This window comes from Bufo gargarizans, unplaced genomic scaffold, assembly GCF_014858855.1.
Source record: "Bufo gargarizans isolate SCDJY-AF-19 unplaced genomic scaffold, ASM1485885v1 original_scaffold_807_pilon, whole genome shotgun sequence".
In the NCBI taxonomy this organism is placed as follows: Eukaryota; Metazoa; Chordata; class Amphibia; order Anura; family Bufonidae; genus Bufo; species Bufo gargarizans.
The window spans coordinates 31,837-52,493 of NW_025334704.1; the positions used below are offsets into that span (position 1 = coordinate 31,837).

Consider the following 20,657-nt stretch of genomic DNA (forward strand, 5'->3'; position numbering starts at 1 on the left):
TTTGCTTTGTTTCATCACTGGGGAACTGTACGAGGTCCTTTTCGGACATTTTGATTTAAGGTGCGCTGTCTCTTAAAGAAAATGAACTTTCGAATTGGGGGCTGAAAATTTCCGTGCGGCTCAGATGAGGCACCCCGATGAGGTTCCTAAAGTATTTTGAGTGAATTGCGGGGTTTTGGTTTGAGGGAGGCCCCGCGTGCGTGAACAGTTCCTATATCCTGCGAGCAAGGGTTAATATAGGATGTAGAAAGTGGCTTGGCGAGTAGTGGAGGACTTCCAGGCAAGAGTATATCTACTGCGGACACACCGTGCTTCCCCTGGGGCTTGTGGGACGTGCACTGTTGCCGGGCAGATTTGCTGCGAGTGGGACTGTTGCAGGGGAGGTTCCTGAGTGTGGCACTGGGCTCTGAGGGAACCTGTAGCCGGGCATTAGACTTTGAGACGGGTATTTACTGGGGTATAAGGCTTTAAGGCAGTTTTTGACTGTTCTGTCCCCACATGAAGGCGAATGAAGGTGTAACTGATAATGACCTTGTGACTGTCCTACCTTCGTATCCAAGCAGTGGAGCAGACCGGACCGGCAGATGCTCAGGTTAGATGGACCCAGACGTAGACATGAGGGTGCAATCAAACGTGGGTTTATTTGATCCGGAGCAGCAACATACGTTATACAATACAGGGATGCAGTAGCAGTGTAGATGCTGTGATGTGGATGTCTTTCCTGAGACTAACTGCTGAGGCAACTGCTGGTCAAAAACTGATGCCTTCACAAGCCGAGGTGTGAGTCTCCAGTCACAAGGAGTGCAGCACTGAAAATGGCTACAGGAAGTGACCAGGACCAAGGCTGCTAAAACCACGCCCAGCAGAGAAAAACTTTATAGACAAGGAACAAGGCGTGCAGCATACAAATTCCGGCCAGCAGATGGCAGCAGAGAACAATACGTAGAAACAACATAGTGAAAGGAGATATAATAATACAGTGCATTAATTAAATTTGAAAGAAACAGCACACAGACTCCCTCTGGCAAAAGCCCGGGCCCAGATGGCCTTCCAGTAACGTATTATAGAACTTATCAACACTGTTTACTCCCCCACCTCCTGTCAGTAGGCAATTTACCTTACTAGGGAAAGAACTCTCCAGGGATATGACATTAGCTCATATTACCCTGATCCCAACAGAAGGGAAAGACCCTAAACAATGTGCCAACTACAGACCCATTTCTCTCCTCAATATTGACCTTAAGTTATTAGCCAATCGTTTAGCAGCTCTTCTTCCTTCAGTGGTGCCTGGGGATCAGGTAGGCGAAGGTAGGGACAATACCACCAGAGTCTTAAATATAACGCAATTTTCTGTTACCCGGTCCAGACCTCTCCTCCTATTGAGTACGGATGCAGAAAAAGCATTCGATAGAATCAATTGGTCTTTTTTGCGACATATTCTTTACCGATTTGGCCTGCCTGATCCCTTTGTACAAGCCACGTTCGCAATGTATGCTCAGGCTTCGGCCTCCGTTTTGATCAACGGGGACTTATCAGACCCCTTTGATATCCAAAATGGTACCAGGCAGGGGTGCCCTCTTTCCCCCTTGCTTTTCGTCCTCGCTTTAGAACCCCTCCTCCTCAAATTAAGAGCCGACGCTGCAATCCAAGGAGTAAAGCTGGGAGGTACGGAACATAAGGTTTGCGGACGATATTATGATAATGACCTCAAATCCTAAGAACTCACTCTTAGCGATTCAGAAACACCTTGATACCTATAGTTCCATCTCCAACTTTAAAATTAACAAGCAAAAATCACTGGTGATTTGTTTTGGGATCCCCCAATCAACACAAAGAAGTCTAAAAAGAAACTCCCCGTTTAATTGGTCTTCCCCCACTTAACATACTTAGGGGTCAAAATGAGCTCCAACCCTTCAGCACTATTTTCACTCAACTACGCTCCACTATTAAAGGACATTTCCTCTAGCATTGATACACTGGAAAATCCGACCATATCTTGGTTCGGCCGCAAGAATCTACTTATGTCCGTGATACTCCCCCCCCAAACATATTTACAGCAAGGATCACCCATCCCAGTTCCCAAAACCTACTATGACTCTTTGAGGAAATTGTTTCGTACATTTGTCTGGAAAGGAAAGAAACCTAGATTATCTTTCGAGCTCCTATCACGTCCCAAGTATTATGGAGGTATCGCCCTACCCGATCCAGAGACATATGGAAGGGCGATTCTTTTATCCAGAATAATAGAGTGGCTCAGACCTAGTAGTACCAAACCATGGGTAACAATAGAACAGGAGCTAATAAATACACCTTTCAGATCTCTCTTACTAGGCAATAACAACACATGCAACCTACCTCCCTCGCCATATCCAATTATTCAGGCCACTCTGAAAGCGTGGAGATGGCTTCAATCATCTCACTGCGCGATACCCTTCCCATCCCCCCTCCTCTCTATAAAGGATATTTTGGGAATTGCCTTACCTGCAGTAATTGAAAGTACTCCACGAGAATTGAGGGAGTCATCTACTCCAATCCTCTCCTTCTTTGACCCTAATGGATCAGTACTTCAGCTTAAGGAGTTACAAAAAATTCTGAATGCCACCTGTCACGAACTATGGATCCGATCGCTCCGGATCCCACAGCTGTGACGTAGTGGTCTGTGACGGAGTCTGCGCACACACAGAGACCTCACGTGACCGGGGTATTACCACTCGGCTAACACCCCCCCACTACACTTCGGTAACTGCCACCACGTGGGTTCCCGGTCCACGAGCCGACTATCCGGGTCATTCACTATCACACAGATCAGTGGATGAACCGGATATCACTTACTGACCAACCGCAGTCAATCACCCCCAGCTACAATTCCTAAATGCAATGTAACTAACTACCTGGTAACGTCTCTTCAAAGGCAAGGTACGTTGTCCAGCAGCTTAGAATATGGAAGACTTGGCCACTTAGATTTTATAATCTTTAATAAGCGGTAAAAAGCAGTGCAGACAAATCTAATGAAAATGACTATAAATCTACAGACTAATAATAACAATATAAATAATCACGACAGTTCAAATGAAAGGGAAAAAGATGAAAGAATACTTAGTTTCTCTGCAGGGTTTCAGATGGTCGCTCATATGTCCTTTTTGAATCCTTGCAAACCCCTTTTCAGTATGTATCAGGGGAGACCCTCAAAGTTCTTCTGATACAGGGATCTGCCGTCAATGTCCAATGAAGTGTCTGGTGATGTTCCATGGGTCTCTCTCCTCTGTCCTTGTGCATGGATTTTTATGAACTCTGCCATGGGCAGGAGACTTACTCCTGTCAGCCAATGGCAGCAGAGTGACTGTCAATCCTAGGGATTGCCCCCAAGTGTTTTATGACCCCATCAAAGTTCAGTTCCTACAATGAGGATTATACTTAAGCCCGCATCTCCTTGATACATCGGCATATTGTTATACAGAATACATATTTGCGATCCTTATTTATTTACCTACCGAATGAGACCACACACGGTAATGCTGGGACCTGTAGTTCTTCTACCACCCATAGGTCAGCTAAGGAATCACATCCTCTAGTCATATTTGATACCCAATTAACCACAATACTCTGTAGAGCCTGGATCTGGTGTCAGAAAGGGCATAAGTTGATTCATAAATGAAATATGAAAGTGGACTGGTTTTATGCCCAGAGCTAATTAAGGGCTATTAGCTCTCCTCAAACCAGACCTGGAAATTAATGACGTCACGCTCCAGCCAGGCTTGACAGCGAGCTGATCTTGGACAGGATGAGCTGGGCCTGGTGTAGCTTTTATGACCTTTTATTGCTGGCCTCAAAGAGTAGTGGTAATAAAAGTGTCCGTCTATATCATAGGCGACCCAGGCTTCATGAAGATGAGAGTTCACAGTTTTTTACATAGGCCAGAAGCATATAAGATGGCTACCCAGAGGAATTATGTATGTATGCCGGCACACCTCCCTCTTTTAAAAGGTTGCCTGGGGAAATGGCCACAAGCCTATTCCACAGCAACCCAGCCATCTCCGGTCGATTCTCCCTGCCGCGACAACCCGTCGGCATTTCCATGTAAACTACCTTTTCTGTGCTGCACGGTGAAGTTGTACTGCTGCAAAATCAGGCTCCATCTCAGCAGTTTCGCATTGTCTCCTGCGAGACGTGCCAACCAGCTGAGGGGATTGTGATCAGTGATCACTGTGAAATTGCGTCCATACAGGTAGTGTTGTAGCTTTTGCAGGGACCACACAATAGCTAAACACTCCTTCTCTATTGTGGAGTAGCTGGTCTCCCTGGCCAGTAACTTACGGCTCAGGTATAGTACAGGATGCTCCTCCCCGGCCTGGTTCACCTGACTCAGGACTGCACCCAGACCAAAGGCGGAAGCATCCGTGTGGACCACAAACTTCCGAGTGAAATCTGGGGCCTGAAGCACAGGAGCACTGGCTAGTGCATCCTTCAGGGCCTGGAAGCCTTGCTCGCATTCCGGCGTCCATGACACCGTCCTGGGCAGCTTCTTCTTGGTCAAGTCTGTCAGAGGCTTGGCCAGGGCGCTATAGTTCGGGATGAACTTCCTATAGTACCCGGCCGTTCCCAAGAAAGACATGACCTGCTTCTTGGTGAGAGGTGTTGGCCATCTCGTAATGGCTTTCACCTTCTCTATTTCCGGCCTCAGTGTGCCTCCTCCTACTCTGTGGCCTAAGTAAGTGACCTCATTCATGCCCAGCTGGCACTTGCTAGGCTTAACAGTTAGTCCAGCCGCAGCAAGTTTGTCCAGTACTTGCGACAGGTGCACCAGATGCTCCTTCCACGTGGGGCTATACACGGCAATGTCGTCTAAATAGGCGACAGCACATTCTTCTAGTCCTTCCAGCAAGTCATTCACAAGCCTTTGAAAGGTGGCTGGCGCATTCTTCATCCCAAACGGCATTACAGTAAATTCGTATAAGCCGAAAGGGGTGATGAAGGCCGACTTCTCCTGAGCCTCCGAGGTCAGGGGAATCTGCCAATACCCCCTGCTCAGGTCCATGATTGTCAGGTAGCTGGCTCCTGCCAACTTATCTAACAGTTCATCAATCCTGGGCATGGGGTAAGCATCCGAGGTTGTGATGGCATTCAGTTTCCGATAATCCACACAGAACCTGGTTGTCTGATCTTTCTTCGGGACCAGAACCACCGGTGAGGCCCAAGCGCTGTGGGATTTCTGAATGACCCCGAGCTGCTTCATCCCCTCGATCTCCCTCCTGAGGTCTGCCTGGACCTCCAGTGAGACACGGTAGGCGGACTGCTTTGTGGGAGCATGTGTACCTGTGTCCACATGATGGACTGCAAGGTGAGTTCTCCCGGGTTTCCCTGTAAAAGTGTCACGGTGAGCCGTCAACACTTCTAAGAGCTGAGATCTCTGCTGGGACGAGAGTTGAGGGTTGAGGGTTAAGTCCACCTCCAACTCTCGAGTGTCAGCTAGCAGATCTAGTAGGGGGTCGGCCTCCTCCCTTTCGGGCAGGCTGCAAACCGGCATAACATGTGGCGTTCTCTCGTGATGCTCCTTGAGCATGTTGACGTGAAACGTCTTCTGTCTCCTACCTCCCTCTCCAAGGCCCACCACATAATTTACCTTACTCAGACATTTGACAATGGGGTACGGCCCTTCCCATGCAGCTTGCAGTTTGTTTTGCCGCATTGGCAGCAGGACATAGACCTTCTGCCCCTCCTGGTAGATTCTCTCTCGGGCAGTGCGGTTATACCACTGCTTCTGTTTGCTTTGGGCCTGTACCATATTCTCCTGTACCAGACCTACCAGCGACTCCATTTTGTCTCGGAACCTGAGGACATAGTCTACTACAGAGACTTCAGTTCTGACAACCTTGCCTTCCCAAGACTCTCTGATTAGGTCTAGGGGACCTCTTACTCGTCGACCATACAGGAGTTCGAAGGGCGAAAACCCGGTTGACTCCTGGGGAACCTCTCTGTAGGCAAATAGCAGGTGAGGTAGATATCGTTCCCAGTCCTTCCCTTGCGCCTCCACAAACGTCTTCAGCATCTGCTTCAACGTCCCGTTGAAGCGCTCACAGAGGCCGTTTGTTTGTGGGTGGTAAGGGCTGGCTACGATATGGTTCACCTGTATTTTCCTACAGAGCCCCTGCATTAGTTCAGACATGAACTGAGGTCCTTGGTCACTGAGAAGCTCAGCTGGGAACCCCACTCTCGTGAAGATCCCCAGCAGGGCGTCTGCAACCTTGTCCGCCCTAATGGAGGATAACGCCACTGCTTCCGGGTAGCGCGTCGCGTAATCCACCAGGGTTAATATGAACCGTTTACCCGAACTGCTGGGGATGGCCAGGGGACCAATGATGTCCACGGCCACCCTCCTGAAGTGTTCATCAATTATCGGTAAGGGATTCAATGGAGCTCGGTGACGGCCTCCTGCTTTGCCAACTCGCTGACAGGTGTCGCAGGACCTGCAGTACTTGGCGACATCTGCCCCGAGGCCAGGCCAGAAAAAATTCTGCATCACCCGGGACTTTGTTTTGGTTATTCCCAGGTGACCAGCTAAGGGGATCTCATGAGCCACTTGCAGTAATTGTTCCCTGAACTGCACAGGTACAATGAGCTGCCTCTTGAGTGGCCCCACCCTACTGTCACTGTGGGAGATGTCCTCCTTATACAGTTTCCCATTGTCCCAGCACACTCGGTATTTGTCTCCCTCAGTGGGAGGGCTGGCAGCTAACCCTCTTAGCTGCTCCAAGGTAGGGTCATCTCGCAGGGCCTGCTCAAAGGCGGCACTACAAGTCCCAGCCAGCTGTCCTGTGGCGAACAGGGACAGTGGCTGAGGCTCTGACGCGGTTAAGTCCACGGGGTCCGAACCGGTGGAAGGGGACACTTCCACTTGCTCTTCCCCAATGGAGCGTTCCGCTGCGGCTTTTGCAGCCCTGCGAGTGACGGGCAACACAGGCACAATAATGTCATCACATTTAACATTTGCACAACTTGAATCAGTTAAACACATGTTTGCTACCTGTGTACATACACCCGCCATCCCCTCTACATCTCCTGTCATAGGAGAACTGCTCCCACACACCCCACCTCCCACCTCCCGCGGTCCATCCCCAAGGTTATCTGATGTTACGCAAACATCCTTGCACAGTACCTCGGGATGTCCAGGGACCTCCATAGGGACGGGTGAGTCCTGTGTGCTTCCAGGGGGCACGTAGCACGAGACCAATCGTCCTAGGTCAGTGCCTAATAAAACATTTGTGGGGATCTCCGCAGAGACTCCCACCTCCCTTACTCCACTCCCAGCCCCCCAATCAAGGAAAACACGAGCTAGGGGAACATTAGGGCTCACCCCCCCAACTCCCGTGATGGTGAGGCTTTTGCCGGGAATAAGGTCTGCGTCATCCACTAGTTCAGGCCGAACTAGTGTGACTTCGGCTCCTGTATCGCGGAAGCCTGTGGTGCATCGGTTGCCCACAGTAACCGACTGTAGGTTGTCTGCGGTGTGTCTTGCAGCTCCAATCACTAACAGCACAGATGATGGGTTGCGGGCAAGCTTGCCAGGGGGTGCTGTCTTCTTCTCCGGGCACGAGTGGCTGAGGTGTCCTGGCTTGCCGCACGCATAGCACTTGCGCGCGTCTGTCGGTGCTGGCTTGACTCCTTCCGGTCTTTGTGCAGGCCTGTGAAAGGGTCGCTGGACAGGAACCGACAAAGCTGGCCGGGAGGAAGAAGCAGATGAAGAGGTTCCTCCCAGACGGGACAGAGTGTCTTTGAATGCCCGAGTGCTGGGCATGGCGATGTATTCATCGGCTAGCTCAGCCGCCTCTCGCGCACTCTTCGGCTTGTGCTCACATACATATTTTTGCACATCTGTGGGGCAATTGGAGACAAACTGTTCTCGGACCATCAGATCCGCCAGGGACTGCTTGGTGTCCTCTGTGAGGGGATCAGACCACTGTTGGAAGGTGGTCTGCAACTTGCCCAGATGGTCCATAAAAGTATCTCCGGGCCCTCTCCGCAGGGACCGGAACCGTAAACGGTAAGTCTCTGGAGTCAGCTGGTACTTGACCAGAATAGCCTTTTTGATGACCGCGTAACTGGTACGCTCTGCTAATGGTAGTCCGACCAGGGCCTCCATAGCTTTGCCCTTCAGTGCGGACATTAGATGTCCCGCCCACTGTGGCTCTGGTACCTGGTACTGCTGGCATGAGGTTTCAAAAGCATGCAGGAAAAGATCAATGTCACAGTTCTCTGACTCCATCACAGGCAGTTTTGGCTTGACCATCAGGGATGGGCCTGTTGATGTGGCATGCCGGTCGGACCCCTGAAGCTGTACTCGGGCCAGGTCCAGTTCATGCCTGCGGACAGCTTCCCGTTCTCGTTCTGCAGCCTCGCGCTCAGCCTTGCGCTCTGCAGCCTCGAGCTCAGCCTTGCGCTCTGCAGCCTCGAGCTCAGCCTTGCGCTCTGCAGCCTCGAGCTCAGCCTTACGCTCTGCACGACGTGCCTCCAGCAGCCGAAAATATAAGTCCGGGTTACTGAGCATTAGTTGGTCCAGACCATTTTGGGATGACATAGAGACAGAGTTATGTCCAGCTAGAGGACTGCAAGCCCCAGCAGGCTGTCCTCCTCCCAGTTCATCATCCTCATTCTGGAAGGGGTCACCTGGCTCAGGGGCCCCAGAGTCTCCTCCGTTCTCTGAATCCTGCAGGGATGACTCTTGACTCCTCCGTGCACATAACTCCTGGATAAGGACAGTCTTATTTTTCCCATATACTTGAATGCCTTTGTGCTCACACAGAGCTGTGATATCAGCCACGCTCAGGGCGTCATAATTCACGGATTCGGACATTATTGCCAAATAAAAGATAGGACAGAAAACAAGAGAGAGGGGAGGGTACTGTCGCGAGTTATTATTCTATCAAAACGAATGCACTGTGCTTCGTCTTCCAGAATTTTTCAATCCTTTAGTACAGAGTTATGGACATAACTTCATGCACTAATATTCTAAGCATGCAGAATCCCGTAAGCTGCCACCATAAAAATGTCACGAACTATGGATCCGATCGCTCCGGATCCCACAACTGTGACGTAGTGGTCTGTGACGGAGTCTGAGCACACACAGAGACCTCACGTGACCGGGGTATTACCATTCGGCTAACACCCCCCACTACACTTCGGTAACTGCCACCACGTGGGTTCCCGGTCCACGAGCCGACTATCCGGGTCATTCACTATCACACAGATCAGTGGATGAACCGGATATCACTTACTGACCAACCGCAGTCAATCACCCCCAGCTACAATTCCTAAATGCAATGTAACTAACTACCTGGTAACGTCTCTTCAAAGGCAAGGTACGTTGTTCAGCAGCTTAGAATATGGAAGACTTGGCCACTTAGATTTTATAATCTTTAATAAGCGGTAAAAAGCAGTGCAGACAAATCTAATGAAAATGACTATAAATCTACAGAATAATAATAACAATATAAATAATCACGACAGTTCAAATGAAAGGGAAAAAGAGGAAAGAATACTTAGTTTCTCTGGAGGGTTTCAGATGGTCGTTCATATGTCCTTTTTGAATCCTTGCAAACCCCTTTTCAGTATGTATCAGGGGAGACCCTCAAAGTTCTTCTGATACAGGGATCTGCCGTCAATGTCCAATTAAGTGTCTGGTGATGTTCCATGGGTCTCTCTCCTCTGTCCTTGTGCATGGATTTTTATGAACTCTCCCATGGGCAGGAGACTTACTCCTGTCAGCCAATTGCAGCAGAGCGACTGTGAAGCCTAGGGATTGCCCCCAAGTGTTTTATGACCCCATCAAAGTTCAGTTCCTACAATGAGGATTATACTTAAGCCCGTATCTCCTTGTTACATCGGCATATTTTTATACAGAATACATATTTGCGATCCTTATTTATTTACCTACAGAATGAGACCACACACGGTAATGCTGGGACCTGTAGTTCTTCTACCACCCATAGGTCAGCTAAGGAATCACATCCTCTAGTCATATTTGATACCCAATTAACCACAATACTCTGTAGAGCCTGGATCTGGTGTCAGAAAGGGCATAAGTTGATTCATAAATGAAATATGAAAGTGGACTGGTTTTATGCCCAGAGCTAATTAAGGGCTATTAGCTCTCCTCAAACCAGACCTGGAAATTAATGACGTCACGCTCCAGCCAGGCTTGACAGCGAGCTTATCTTGGACAGGATGAGCTGGGCCTGGTGTAGCTTTTATGACCTTTTATTGCTGGCCTCAAAGAGTAGTGGTAATAAAAGTGTCCGTCTATATCATAGGCGACCCAGGCTTCAGGAAGATGAGAGTTCACAGTTTTTTACATAGGCCAGAAGCATATAAGATGGCTACCCAGAGGAATTATGTATGTATGCCGGCACACCACCTATCCTCACCTATCCCCCCCATCATACTTACATACCTTCATCTCTCAGCACATATCGTTAGGGGACCTTTACCGCCCTCTGCTATGGTCTGAAGCACTCATTTCCAATCCCTCCCCCCCCCCCCCCCCCGAGAAAACTAATTTCACAAATTTTCAAAGACTAAACACCCCTACTATACCAACTAAACCTGCCTTCATACGACATTGGGAAAAAGATCTAGGACAAGAGTTCCCGATCACAAATTTGCCAAACCTATTATCTTCCCCACATACCTCCTCTAGATGTGTCCGCATACAGGAGAATGGATATAAGATCCTAGCAAGATGGTAGAAAACCCCCGACATAGCGGCGCTATATTCAGCAACAGCTTCAGATAGATGTTGGAGGGGCCTTGGCAGTAGGGGATCTTTCTTCCACATTTGGTGGGATTGCCCAAACATTAGAATATGGTGGAAAGAAATCTTCCAGATTAGCAACCAGATCTGCCAGACTGAGGTGCAAATGTCTGCGTGTAAAGCCCTACTCACTTTCCAGGAAGACAAGGAAGTACAGCCGATGCCTTTCCTTTTTAAACAGCTTCTAATTGCAGCTCGTTTACTGATTCCTAAGTTTCGGCTCCACCGCCCTTCCCTCCATAGAGCAATGGAAACTAAAGATTGACCAAATCTTCCGTTTTGAGGAACTCTCTTCATGGGAGGCTAGGAATCATCTTAAGTTCCAACGCCAGTGGCATTTATGGCAAAAATTTAGACACCCGAATTGTCCATAGGGAATCTCTAGCCATTTTGTCAGATATAGATGTCTATTACCTAACCCTGACTTCCCTGTTTGTATACCTGGCTCTATAATCATGTATTGCTCTATTCCCGGGTGTATAGTAGGCACAGTATACATTAACGGCTGCCGGGTTCACCCTACTCCAACTCATTTACTGTGGTGTGATGTGAATGCTTAAACACCGAGATACCAGACTTTTGTCACCCGTTGTATGTGATATGATATGTTGGCTACTATTACAATTATGCACTTGTCACGCCTTGCACGGCGGATCAGAATCTATTGCTATACCATGTTACGTTAAAAAAAATAAAAATAAAAAAAAAGAACAATGGATGGAGCGCACGGTGAGAACAATGGATGGAGCACACGGTGAGTACAATGGATGGAGCGCACGGTGAGTACAATGGATGGAGCACTCGGTGAGAACAATGGATGGAGCAGACGGTGAGAACAATGGATGGAGCACACGGCGAGAACAACGGATGGAGCACACGGCGAGAACAACGGATGGAGCGCACGGCGAGTACAATGGATGGAGCGCACGGTGAGTACAATGGATGGAGCGCACGGTGAGAACAATGGATGGAGCGCACGGTGAGAACAATGGATGGAGCGCGCGGTGAGAACAATGGATGGAGCGCGCGGTGAGAACAATGGATGGAGCGCGCGGTGAGAACAATGGATGGAGCGCGCGGTGAGAACAATGGATGGAGCGCGCGGTGAGAACAATGGATGGAGCGCGCGGTGAGAACAATGGATGGAGCGCGCGGTGAGAACAATGGATGGAGCGCGCGGTGAGAACAATGGATGGAGCGCGCGGTGAGAACAATGGATGGAGTGCGCGGTGAGAACAATGGATGGAGCGCGCGGTGAGAACAATGGATGGAGCGCACGGTGAGAACAATGGATGGAGCGCACGGTGAGAACAATGGATGGAGCGCACGGTGAGAACAATGGATGGAGCGCACGGTGAGAACAATGGATGGAGCGCACGGTGAGAACAATGGATGGAGCGCACGGTGAGAACAATGGATGGAGCGCACGGTGAGAACAATGGATGGAGCGCACGGTGAGAACAATGGATGGAGCGCACGGTGAGTACAATGGATGGAGCGCACGGTGAGTACAATGGATGGAGCGCACGGTGAGAACAATGGATGGAGCGCACGGTGAGAACAATGGATGGAGCGCACGGCGAGAACAATGGATGGAGCGCACGGCGAGAACAATGGATGGAGCGCACGGCGAGAACAATGGATGGAGCGCACGGCGAGAACAATGGATGGAGCGCACGGCGAGAACAATGGATGGAGCGCACGGCGAGAACAATGGATGGAGCACACGGCGAGAACAATGGATGGAGCACACGGCGAGAACAATGGATGGAGCACACGGCGAGAACAATGGATGGAGCACACGGCGAGAACAATGGATGGAGCACACGGCGAGAACAATGGATGGAGCACACGGCGAGAACAATGGATGGAGCACACGGCGAGAACAATGGATGGAGCACACGGTGAGAACAATGGATGGAGCACACGGTGAGAACAATGGATGGAGCACACAGTGAGAACAATGGATGGAGCGCACGGTGAGAACAATGGATGGAGCGCACGGTGAGAACAATGGATGGAGCGCACGGTGAGAACAATGGATGGAGCGCACGGTGAGAACAATGGATGGAGCGCACGGTGAGAACAATGGATGGAGCACAGGGTGAGAACAATGGATGGAGCGCACGGTGAGAACAATGGATGGCGGCCATTTTTAACTCACAGACACGGTTCGGACTTTTCTACACGGTGCCATCTCGCCGGTATTTGGTGCACAGAGACATCGGGCAGTAGTTGTAAACTATAGAACAGGGGACACATTATACAGTGATTATGTTAGATATAGCCTGTATATGTTCTGCGGAATCTGCATTACACTGTATCTTCCAGACTACTGAACGGATCTGGGGGAATTTTGGACATGTGGTCACCCAGATCCCCCGGTTCCTGAGGATATGTTTTGGGGTTATTGCATGTTTTGGGGTTCCTGTGATGTTTTATAAAACTGTCTTTCTCTGCCTGTGATAATTATATTATCTGGACCTAATGAATTATTAGGGGGGGTCCGTCCAAGATCATGTGTGTGATGGAGGAGGGGGTGAGGGCACTGGGGCAGCTGGGCAGGCTTCCAGACCACCACAGACCACAAGTTACCTCCACAAATTATTTTTTCCAGTCCAGATTTGATTAGTTTACCACCAGGGCCAGGCAGTCCGCCCCAGGCCCCCACTCCCAGCCACTAGCCAGAGGCCAGACAGACCAGTCAGACGAGACCAGTGACCACAGACCGCACTGCAAGAACAGAAGTTCAAGTTCCCGCCGCGCTAATCTGAATGCCGGCGGCGTCCCGGCGTGGGGCAGCAGCAGGCAGCGACAGGCACAGCGTCTGACGTCACCTGCCGCTGCGCAGCTACGTTCCTCTGCGCAGCGACTCCAAAGCCTTTTAAAGGGGAATAATGCAGCCGGAATACCGTCCGCAGGTTAGGTTGTAGTAACACAGCAATGCGGCGGCCGAATCAGCGGAGCGGGGGGGGGGGGCAACGGGGCCAGGAACAATCAATTGCCCCCCTGCAGACACAAAAAAATAAAAGTATTAAATTGGAACTGGCCTGGCCCCCCCGGGGTCGGGGCCCCTTACTGGGGTATCGGCTGTACCCCCTGATGGCGGCCCTGCCCTCCGGCATGCCACAGTCCAGGTCCCTTGAAACAACTTTTCCATCACTATTGTGGCCAGAAAGAGTCCCTGTGGGTTTTAAAATTCGCCTGCCTATTGAAGTCAATGGCGGTTCGCGAATGGAAAATGTTATGTTCGCGACATCTCTACAGACAAGCGCAGCCGCCTGTCCACAGCCAATGTGGCCAAGCTCACGGACATTAACATGACCCAGGCCTGGATCCCTCAGGACCAAGTCTGTCACCGCCTGCTGGGTCAGGTTCTGCTGGAGGTCCTGCTGCTGGAGCCGGGTGGTGTCTTCAGAGGGAGGCTGAAGAAAGCTGCTCATTATAGACGGAAGTTGTTGCATATGGAGCTGGTGATGCTTCTACCCCCCCCCCCCTCCCCAGTATGACCTTAATGAGGACCAGCTGGTAATATGGAGGCTGGTAATATCATGTGGAGGCTGGTAATATCATGTGGAGGCTGGTAATATCATGTGGAGGCTGGTAATATCATGTGGAGGCTGGTAATATCATGTGGAGGCTGGTAATATCATGTGGAGGCTCTAATGTAATGTGGAGGCTCTAATGTAATGTGGAGGCTCTAATGTAATGTGGACGCTCTAATGTAATGTGGACGCTCTAATGTAATGTGGACGCTCTAATGTAATGTGGACGCTCTAATGTAATGTGGACGCTTGAAATGAAATATGGAGGCTGTAATATAATGTAGAGGTTGTAATATAATGTGGAGGCCGATAATATAGAGGCTGTTATATAATGTAGAGTCTGTAATATAAAGGCTGTAATATCATGTAGAGGCTAGTAATATAATGTGGAGGCTGTAATATAATGTGCAGGCCGGTAATGTAATATGGAGGCTGTAATATAATTTGGAGTCTGTAATGTAATGCAGAGGCTGGTAATATGAAGGCTGTAATATAATGTTGAGGCTGTGATGTAATGTAGAGGCTAGTAATATAATGTGGAGGCTGTGATGTAAGGTGGAGGCTGAAAATATGGAGGCTGTAACATAATGTTTATGCTGTGATGTAATGTAGATTATGGTAATATAATGTGGAGGCCGGTAATGTAACATGGAGGCTATAATATAATATAGAGGCTATAATGTAATGTAAAGGCTGAAAATATAAAGGCTGTAATATAATGTTGAGATTGATAATACAAAATGGAGGCTGTAATATAAAATAGAGGCTGTGATGTAATGTGGAGGCTGGTAGTATGGAGGCTGTAATGTAATGTGGAGGCTGTAATATGATGTAAAGGCTGTAATGTAATGTGGAGGCTGTAATGTAATGTGGAGGCTGTAATGTAATGTAAAGGCTGTAATGTAATGTGGACGCTTGAAATGAAATATGGAGGTTGTAATATAATGTGGAGGCCGGTAATATAGAGGCTGTAATATCATGTAGAGGCTGTGATGTAATGTGGAGGCTGGTATGTAATGTAGAGGCTAGTAATATAATGTGGAGGCTGTAATATAATGTGGAGGCCGGTAATGTAATATGGAGGCTGTAATATAATTTGGAGTCTGTAATGTAATACAGAGGCTGGTAATATGAAGGCTGTAATATAATGTTGAGGCTGTGATGTAATGGGCATGGAGGAGGATGATGGGAGTAGTGAATGAGCATGGAGGAGGATGATGGGAGTAGTGAATGGGCATGGAGGAGGATGATGGGAGCAGTGAATGGGCATGGAGGAGGATGATGGGAGTAGTGAATGGGCATGGAGGAGGATGATGGGAGCAGTGAATGGGCATGGAGGAGGATGATGGGAGCAGTGAATGGGCATGGAGGAGGATGGGAGCAGTGAATGGGCATGGAGGAGGAGGATGGGAGCAGTGAATGGGCATGGAGGAGGAGGATGGGAGTAGTGAATGGGCATGGAGGATGATGGGAGCAGTGAATGGGCATGGAGGAGGAGGATGGGAGCAGTGAATGGGCATGGAGGAGGATGGGAGCAGTGAATGGGCATGGAGGAGGAGGATGGGAGCAGTGAATGGGCATGGAGGAGGATGGGAGCAGTGAATGGGCATGGAGGAGGACGATGGGAGCAGTGAATGGGCATGGAGGAGGAGGATGGGAGCAGTGAATGGGCATGGAGGATGATGGGAGTAGTGAATGGGCATGGAGGAGGAGGATGGGAGCAGTGAATGGGCATGGAGGAGGATGATGGGAGCAGTGAATGGGCATGGAGGAGGATGATGGGAGTAGTGAATGGGCATGGAGCAGGATAGCTTGTAGTGTAACTTCCACTAGCGGTACCGCATCTCATCTAGCTGACAGTGCGGAAACCGCAGCCACTGTGAGAACGGGGAGACGCGGGAGCAGCTCCGCTGGAGACAGGGTGGGGGCTCTGAGAAGAGCCTTTGGGTCCGGAGAGCGGGCGGCGCTCACTTGGCGCTGGTGTACTTGGTGACGGCCTTGGTGCCCTCGGAGATTTCATTTTCCAGCCTCCGTATTACCAGCCTGTAAATTACATTATATTAAAGCCTCTATAATATATTATCAACCTCAACATTATATTACAGCCTCCATACTACCAGCCTCTGCATTACCGACCTCTACATTACAGTATAGCCTCCACATTACATCACAGCCTCCACATAATATTATCAGCCTCCATACTACCAGCCTCCACATTACATTACAGCCTCCATTTTGTATTATCAATCTCAACATTATATTACAGCCTCCATACTACCAGCCTCTGCATTACCGACCTCTACATTACAGTATAGCCTCCACATTACATCACAGCCTCCACATAATATTATCAGCCTCCATACTACCAGCCTCCACATTACATTACAGCCTCCATTTTGTATTATCAATCTCAACATTATATTACAGCCTCCATACTACCAGCCTCTGCATTACCGACCTCTACATTACAGTATAGCCTCCACATTACATCACAGCCTCCACATAATATTATCAGCCTCCATACTACCAGCCTCCACATTACATTACAGCCTCCATTTTGTATTATCAATCTCAACATTATATTACAGCCTTCATATTTTCAGCCTCTACATTACATTATAGCCTCCATATTATAATACTGTCATCTACATTACATCACAGCATAAACATTATGTTACAGCCTCCATATTTTCAGCCTCCACATTACATTACTAGCCTCTACATTACAGCTTCCATACTACCAGCCTCCACATTACATCACAGCCTCAACATTATATTACCAGCCTCTGCATTACATTACAGACTCCAAATTATATTAGCCTCCATATTACATTACCGCCTCCACCTTAATTGACAGCCTCCATATTACCAGCCTGCAAATTACATTATATCCTCCGCATTATATTAAAGCCTCCATATTTACAGCCTCCACATTACATTACCAGTGCTCCCCTTATCCTCCCCAGTGCCCAATCACCACTCCCCTCATTAATAGCAGATCACACTTCCGTCATTTTCCTCACTGGCTGACCACTACTCCCCTCATCATCCTCAATAGCATATAACTACTTCCCTCATACTTGGTGCCCGATCACTGCTCCCCTTATACACTGCAGCTGAGCTCTGCTCCCGCTATGAATGGCTGCGCATCAGCGAGCTGTGCGGCTGCTCAGTGCAGGGCGGGAGGACGAGGCTCTGCTCCTACGGGCACATAACGGCTGAGGGAGGGGTCCAGAGCTCTGCTCCTATTGGCTGGGAGAGCTCAGGATCTCGTCGCTCATTTGAATTTCCCGCCTATAGTTCCCAAATGCAAATGAGCTGCTGATCTACAGGAGGAGCCGGTCATGTGACCTGTACCCGTGTCATAAGCCACGCCCAGCGCCGCTCATTGGCTTCTCCACGAGTCTTGTCTCCGGTGGAGGCTTCTAATCCACCCAATGAGCGGCGCTGGGGGCGGAGCAGCAGCTTATAAAGGCGGCGGCGCCTCCAGATCACACACATCAGAGTCTGTACAGAGCAGAGAACGATGTCTGGACGCGGCAAACAAGGAGGCAAAGTGCGGGCTAAGGCCAAGACCCGCTCATCCCGGGCAGGGCTCCAGTTCCCGGTCGGCCGTGTGCACAGGCTCCTCCGCAAGGGCAACTACGCCCAGAGGGTGGGCGCCGGCGCTCCCGTCTACTTGGCCGCCGTGCTAGAGTATCTCACCGCCGAGATCCTGGAGCTGGCCGGCAATGCCGCCCGCGACAACAAGAAGACCCGCATCATCCCCCGTCACCTGCAGCTGGCCGTGCGCAACGACGAGGAGCTCAACAAGCTGCTGGGCGGAGTCACCATCGCCCAGGGAGGCGTCCTGCCCAACATCCAGGCCGTGCTGCTGCCCAAGAAGACCGAGAGCAGCAAGCCGGCCAAGAGCAAGTGAGCCCGGCTCTGCCCCGCCCCGAACCAAAGGCTCTTCTAAGAGCCGCCCACATGGTCTGTACGACTGAGCTGGCGATGCCGCTGATCTCCGCTGTGGAGGCGTCACACAGGGCCACTTACCGCTCCTGACTAGAGATGGGAAGTTTGGATGTTTTACATGAATGGAGTCTTTGGCTTCAGTTGCTGACTCGGGCTGACCAGTGACCCGGATAGGTAATAAGTGTTAGACCAGTGGTGCCCTGACGGAGGACTAGAGGGGGAGCTGGGGGCACTGGTCTGGGCATTATACTGAGTGGGGGGCACTGCTGGAGGCGTCCTATTATATGGACAGCACTGGGAGGGCTTTATACCGCTGCAGCCTGGTCCTAGACTCCGTGTGCTGCTCTAGTGACTCGGAGAGTAGGAGGAGTCTATAAGTCAGTAGGATGATGGGATTCTTAGCCTCAGCGCACGACCCCCTGTCCTGTGTGCGCCTCCGCTCCCCCCTGCTGCTCGGACATGGATCGGACAGCACTACTCCGGACATAGTGCGGCAGACATTGCTGCTGGAGAGGGTTTGGCCGCTGATTTCTGAGCGGGAATTTCAAAAGCCAGAGATCAGCCAATCACTGTAAAGCACTTGCTCTATAGCTCCGCCCCCTTCTCCTGCAGCGCTGAGTGGAGATGGCGGTGGGCAGGGAGGATGGAGGCGGTGATCGGTCACGTTCAGCGAGTCCCTGATAGACGGGGGAGATACAGAGAGAGCGCCTTCTGGATAAAGGAACTGCTCTTACTAATCACAGTGCTGGAAGGGTTAACCCGCCTCCTGTGAGCAGAGGTGAAGGGCGGAGTGGAGCTCGTCTGAGGAGGAGGTGGCGGCTCTGAGAAGAGCCTTTGTTGGGTGCGGGGCGCAGATCTAAGCCCTCTCCCCACGGATCCTGCGGGCCAGCTGGATATCCTTGGGCATGATGGTGACCCGCTTGGCGTGGATGGCGCAGAGGTTGGTGTCCTCGAAGAGCCCGACCAGGTAAGCCTCGCTGGCCTCCTGCAGGGCCATGACGGCCGAGCTCTGGAAGCGAAGGTCGGTCTTGAAGTCCTGGGCGATCTCTCTCACCAGGCGCTGGAAGGGCAGCTTCCGGATGAGCAGCTCGGTGGACTTCTGGTAGCGCCGGATCTCCCGGAGAGCGACGGTCCCGGGCCGGTAGCGGTGAGGCTTCTTGACTCCGCCAGTGGCGGGGGCGCTCTTCCTGGCGGCCTTAGTGGCCAGCTGCTTGCGGGGAGCTTTCCCGCCGGTGGACTTACGCGCTGTCTGCTTGGTTCTGGCCATAGCTCTGCAGAGATCTGTACACAGCAAGAGAATGAGGCGAGGAGCGGACCGTGCAGATCATTTATACTCCCGGCCTCGTCCTCATTGGCTCGTGTAAACCACACCCCTACATCCCTATTGGTTTATTCGTACAATAAAGTGCCCGCCAACACTTCCGTTGCCAATCATCGTTCAAAAGAGGCGGGGCCCAACCTCATCCTATCCGCCAGTCCCAGATGATGGGCGTGTCTCCAGGTAATAAGCCCCTCCTACATGAAGCGGGCGGTCAGTCCCTTCCTACCACCTCCTCCTCAGACGAGCTCCACTCCGCCCTTCAGCCCTCGATCTCCGCTCACAGCGGGCGGGGGCTCCGGCTCCTCTGCGAGAAGGAATAGGGTTAACCCTGTCAGCGCCGCTCTCTTCAGTCTATCTGCGCCCCGCCCTCTGCTGGTAGTGATGCCGCCGCTGAGTGTACTGTGCGTGCAGGGGGATCGTGCGCTCTATCCCTGGACACCAGCGCAGCGATGGAGCCGCTCTTCTCCGCACAGTGAATACGGGACTGCCTGGGGAGAGGCTGTGCGGCCGCTCAGGACAGGAGGACGAGGCTCCGCTCCTACGGGCACATAACGGCTGAGGGGTCCAGAGCTCTGCTCCTATTGGCTGGGAGAGCTCAGGATCTCGTCGCTCATTTGAATTTCCCGCCTATAGTTGAGCTGCTGATCTACAGGAGGAGCCGGTCATGTGACCCGTACCAGCGCCACTCATTGGCGTCTTTGTCTCTGCAGCTCGGATTAACCCCTCAGTCTCCGAGCACAGCTCGTCTTGTAGCTGCGGGGGCAGGAGCGGTGGAGAACACCCGGGGCTCGGGATTTACATTACTGGGGCTTTCTGTATTGTAGAGCTCCGGCTGTACTGAGCACAGGGCGCCGCTGATCTCGGACAATTGTCCGGCCCTCCGTCCCCTGATGTGCGGGCGGTGTTAACCCCTCAGTGGCTGAGCGCAGAAGGAGTTGTAGCTTCTCCCCGGGAAGATGTGGGCGGCTCTGAGAAGAGCCTTTGTGCTGTGAGGACGGAGGCAGCATTAACCCCCGAAGCCGTAGAGAGT

General features: G+C 50.9%; 2 protein-coding genes and 1 long non-coding RNA gene across 3 annotated transcripts; 1 reads left to right on the plus strand and 2 right to left on the minus strand.

Annotated features, from left to right (window-relative positions):
* Positions 1-1,437: 1,437 nt before the first annotated feature.
* Positions 1,438-11,476, minus strand: LOC122924099. Its single transcript, XR_006387366.1, has 2 exons — positions 10,409-11,476; positions 1,438-2,602 (listed from the first exon to the last, which is right to left on the minus strand). It is a non-coding gene; the product is annotated as an uncharacterized LOC122924099 (long non-coding RNA).
* Positions 11,477-17,864: 6,388 nt separating this feature from the next.
* LOC122924098 (histone H2A type 1-like) lies at positions 17,865-18,649 on the plus strand. Its single transcript, XM_044275024.1, has one exon. The coding sequence runs from the start codon at positions 17,876-17,878 to the stop codon at positions 18,266-18,268; it is 393 nt and encodes a 130-aa protein (XP_044130959.1). The 5' UTR covers positions 17,865-17,875; the 3' UTR covers positions 18,269-18,649.
* Positions 18,650-18,976: 327 nt separating this feature from the next.
* On the minus strand, positions 18,977-19,639 carry LOC122924100 (histone H3). The gene has a single exon (XM_044275025.1). It carries the CDS (start codon positions 19,571-19,573, stop codon positions 19,163-19,165), a length of 411 nt encoding a protein of 136 aa, XP_044130960.1. The 5' UTR covers positions 19,574-19,639; the 3' UTR covers positions 18,977-19,162.
* Between the last annotated feature and the right edge of the window lie 1,018 nt (positions 19,640-20,657).

Excerpts from the sequence above, each read along its gene's own strand:
- LOC122924098 (XM_044275024.1), top strand. The coding sequence starts at position 17,876 with ATGTCTGGACGCGGCAAACAAGGAGGCAAAGTGCGGGCTAAGGCCAAG.
- LOC122924100 (XM_044275025.1), bottom strand. The coding sequence starts at position 19,573 with ATGGCCAGAACCAAGCAGACAGCGCGTAAGTCCACCGGCGGGAAAGCT.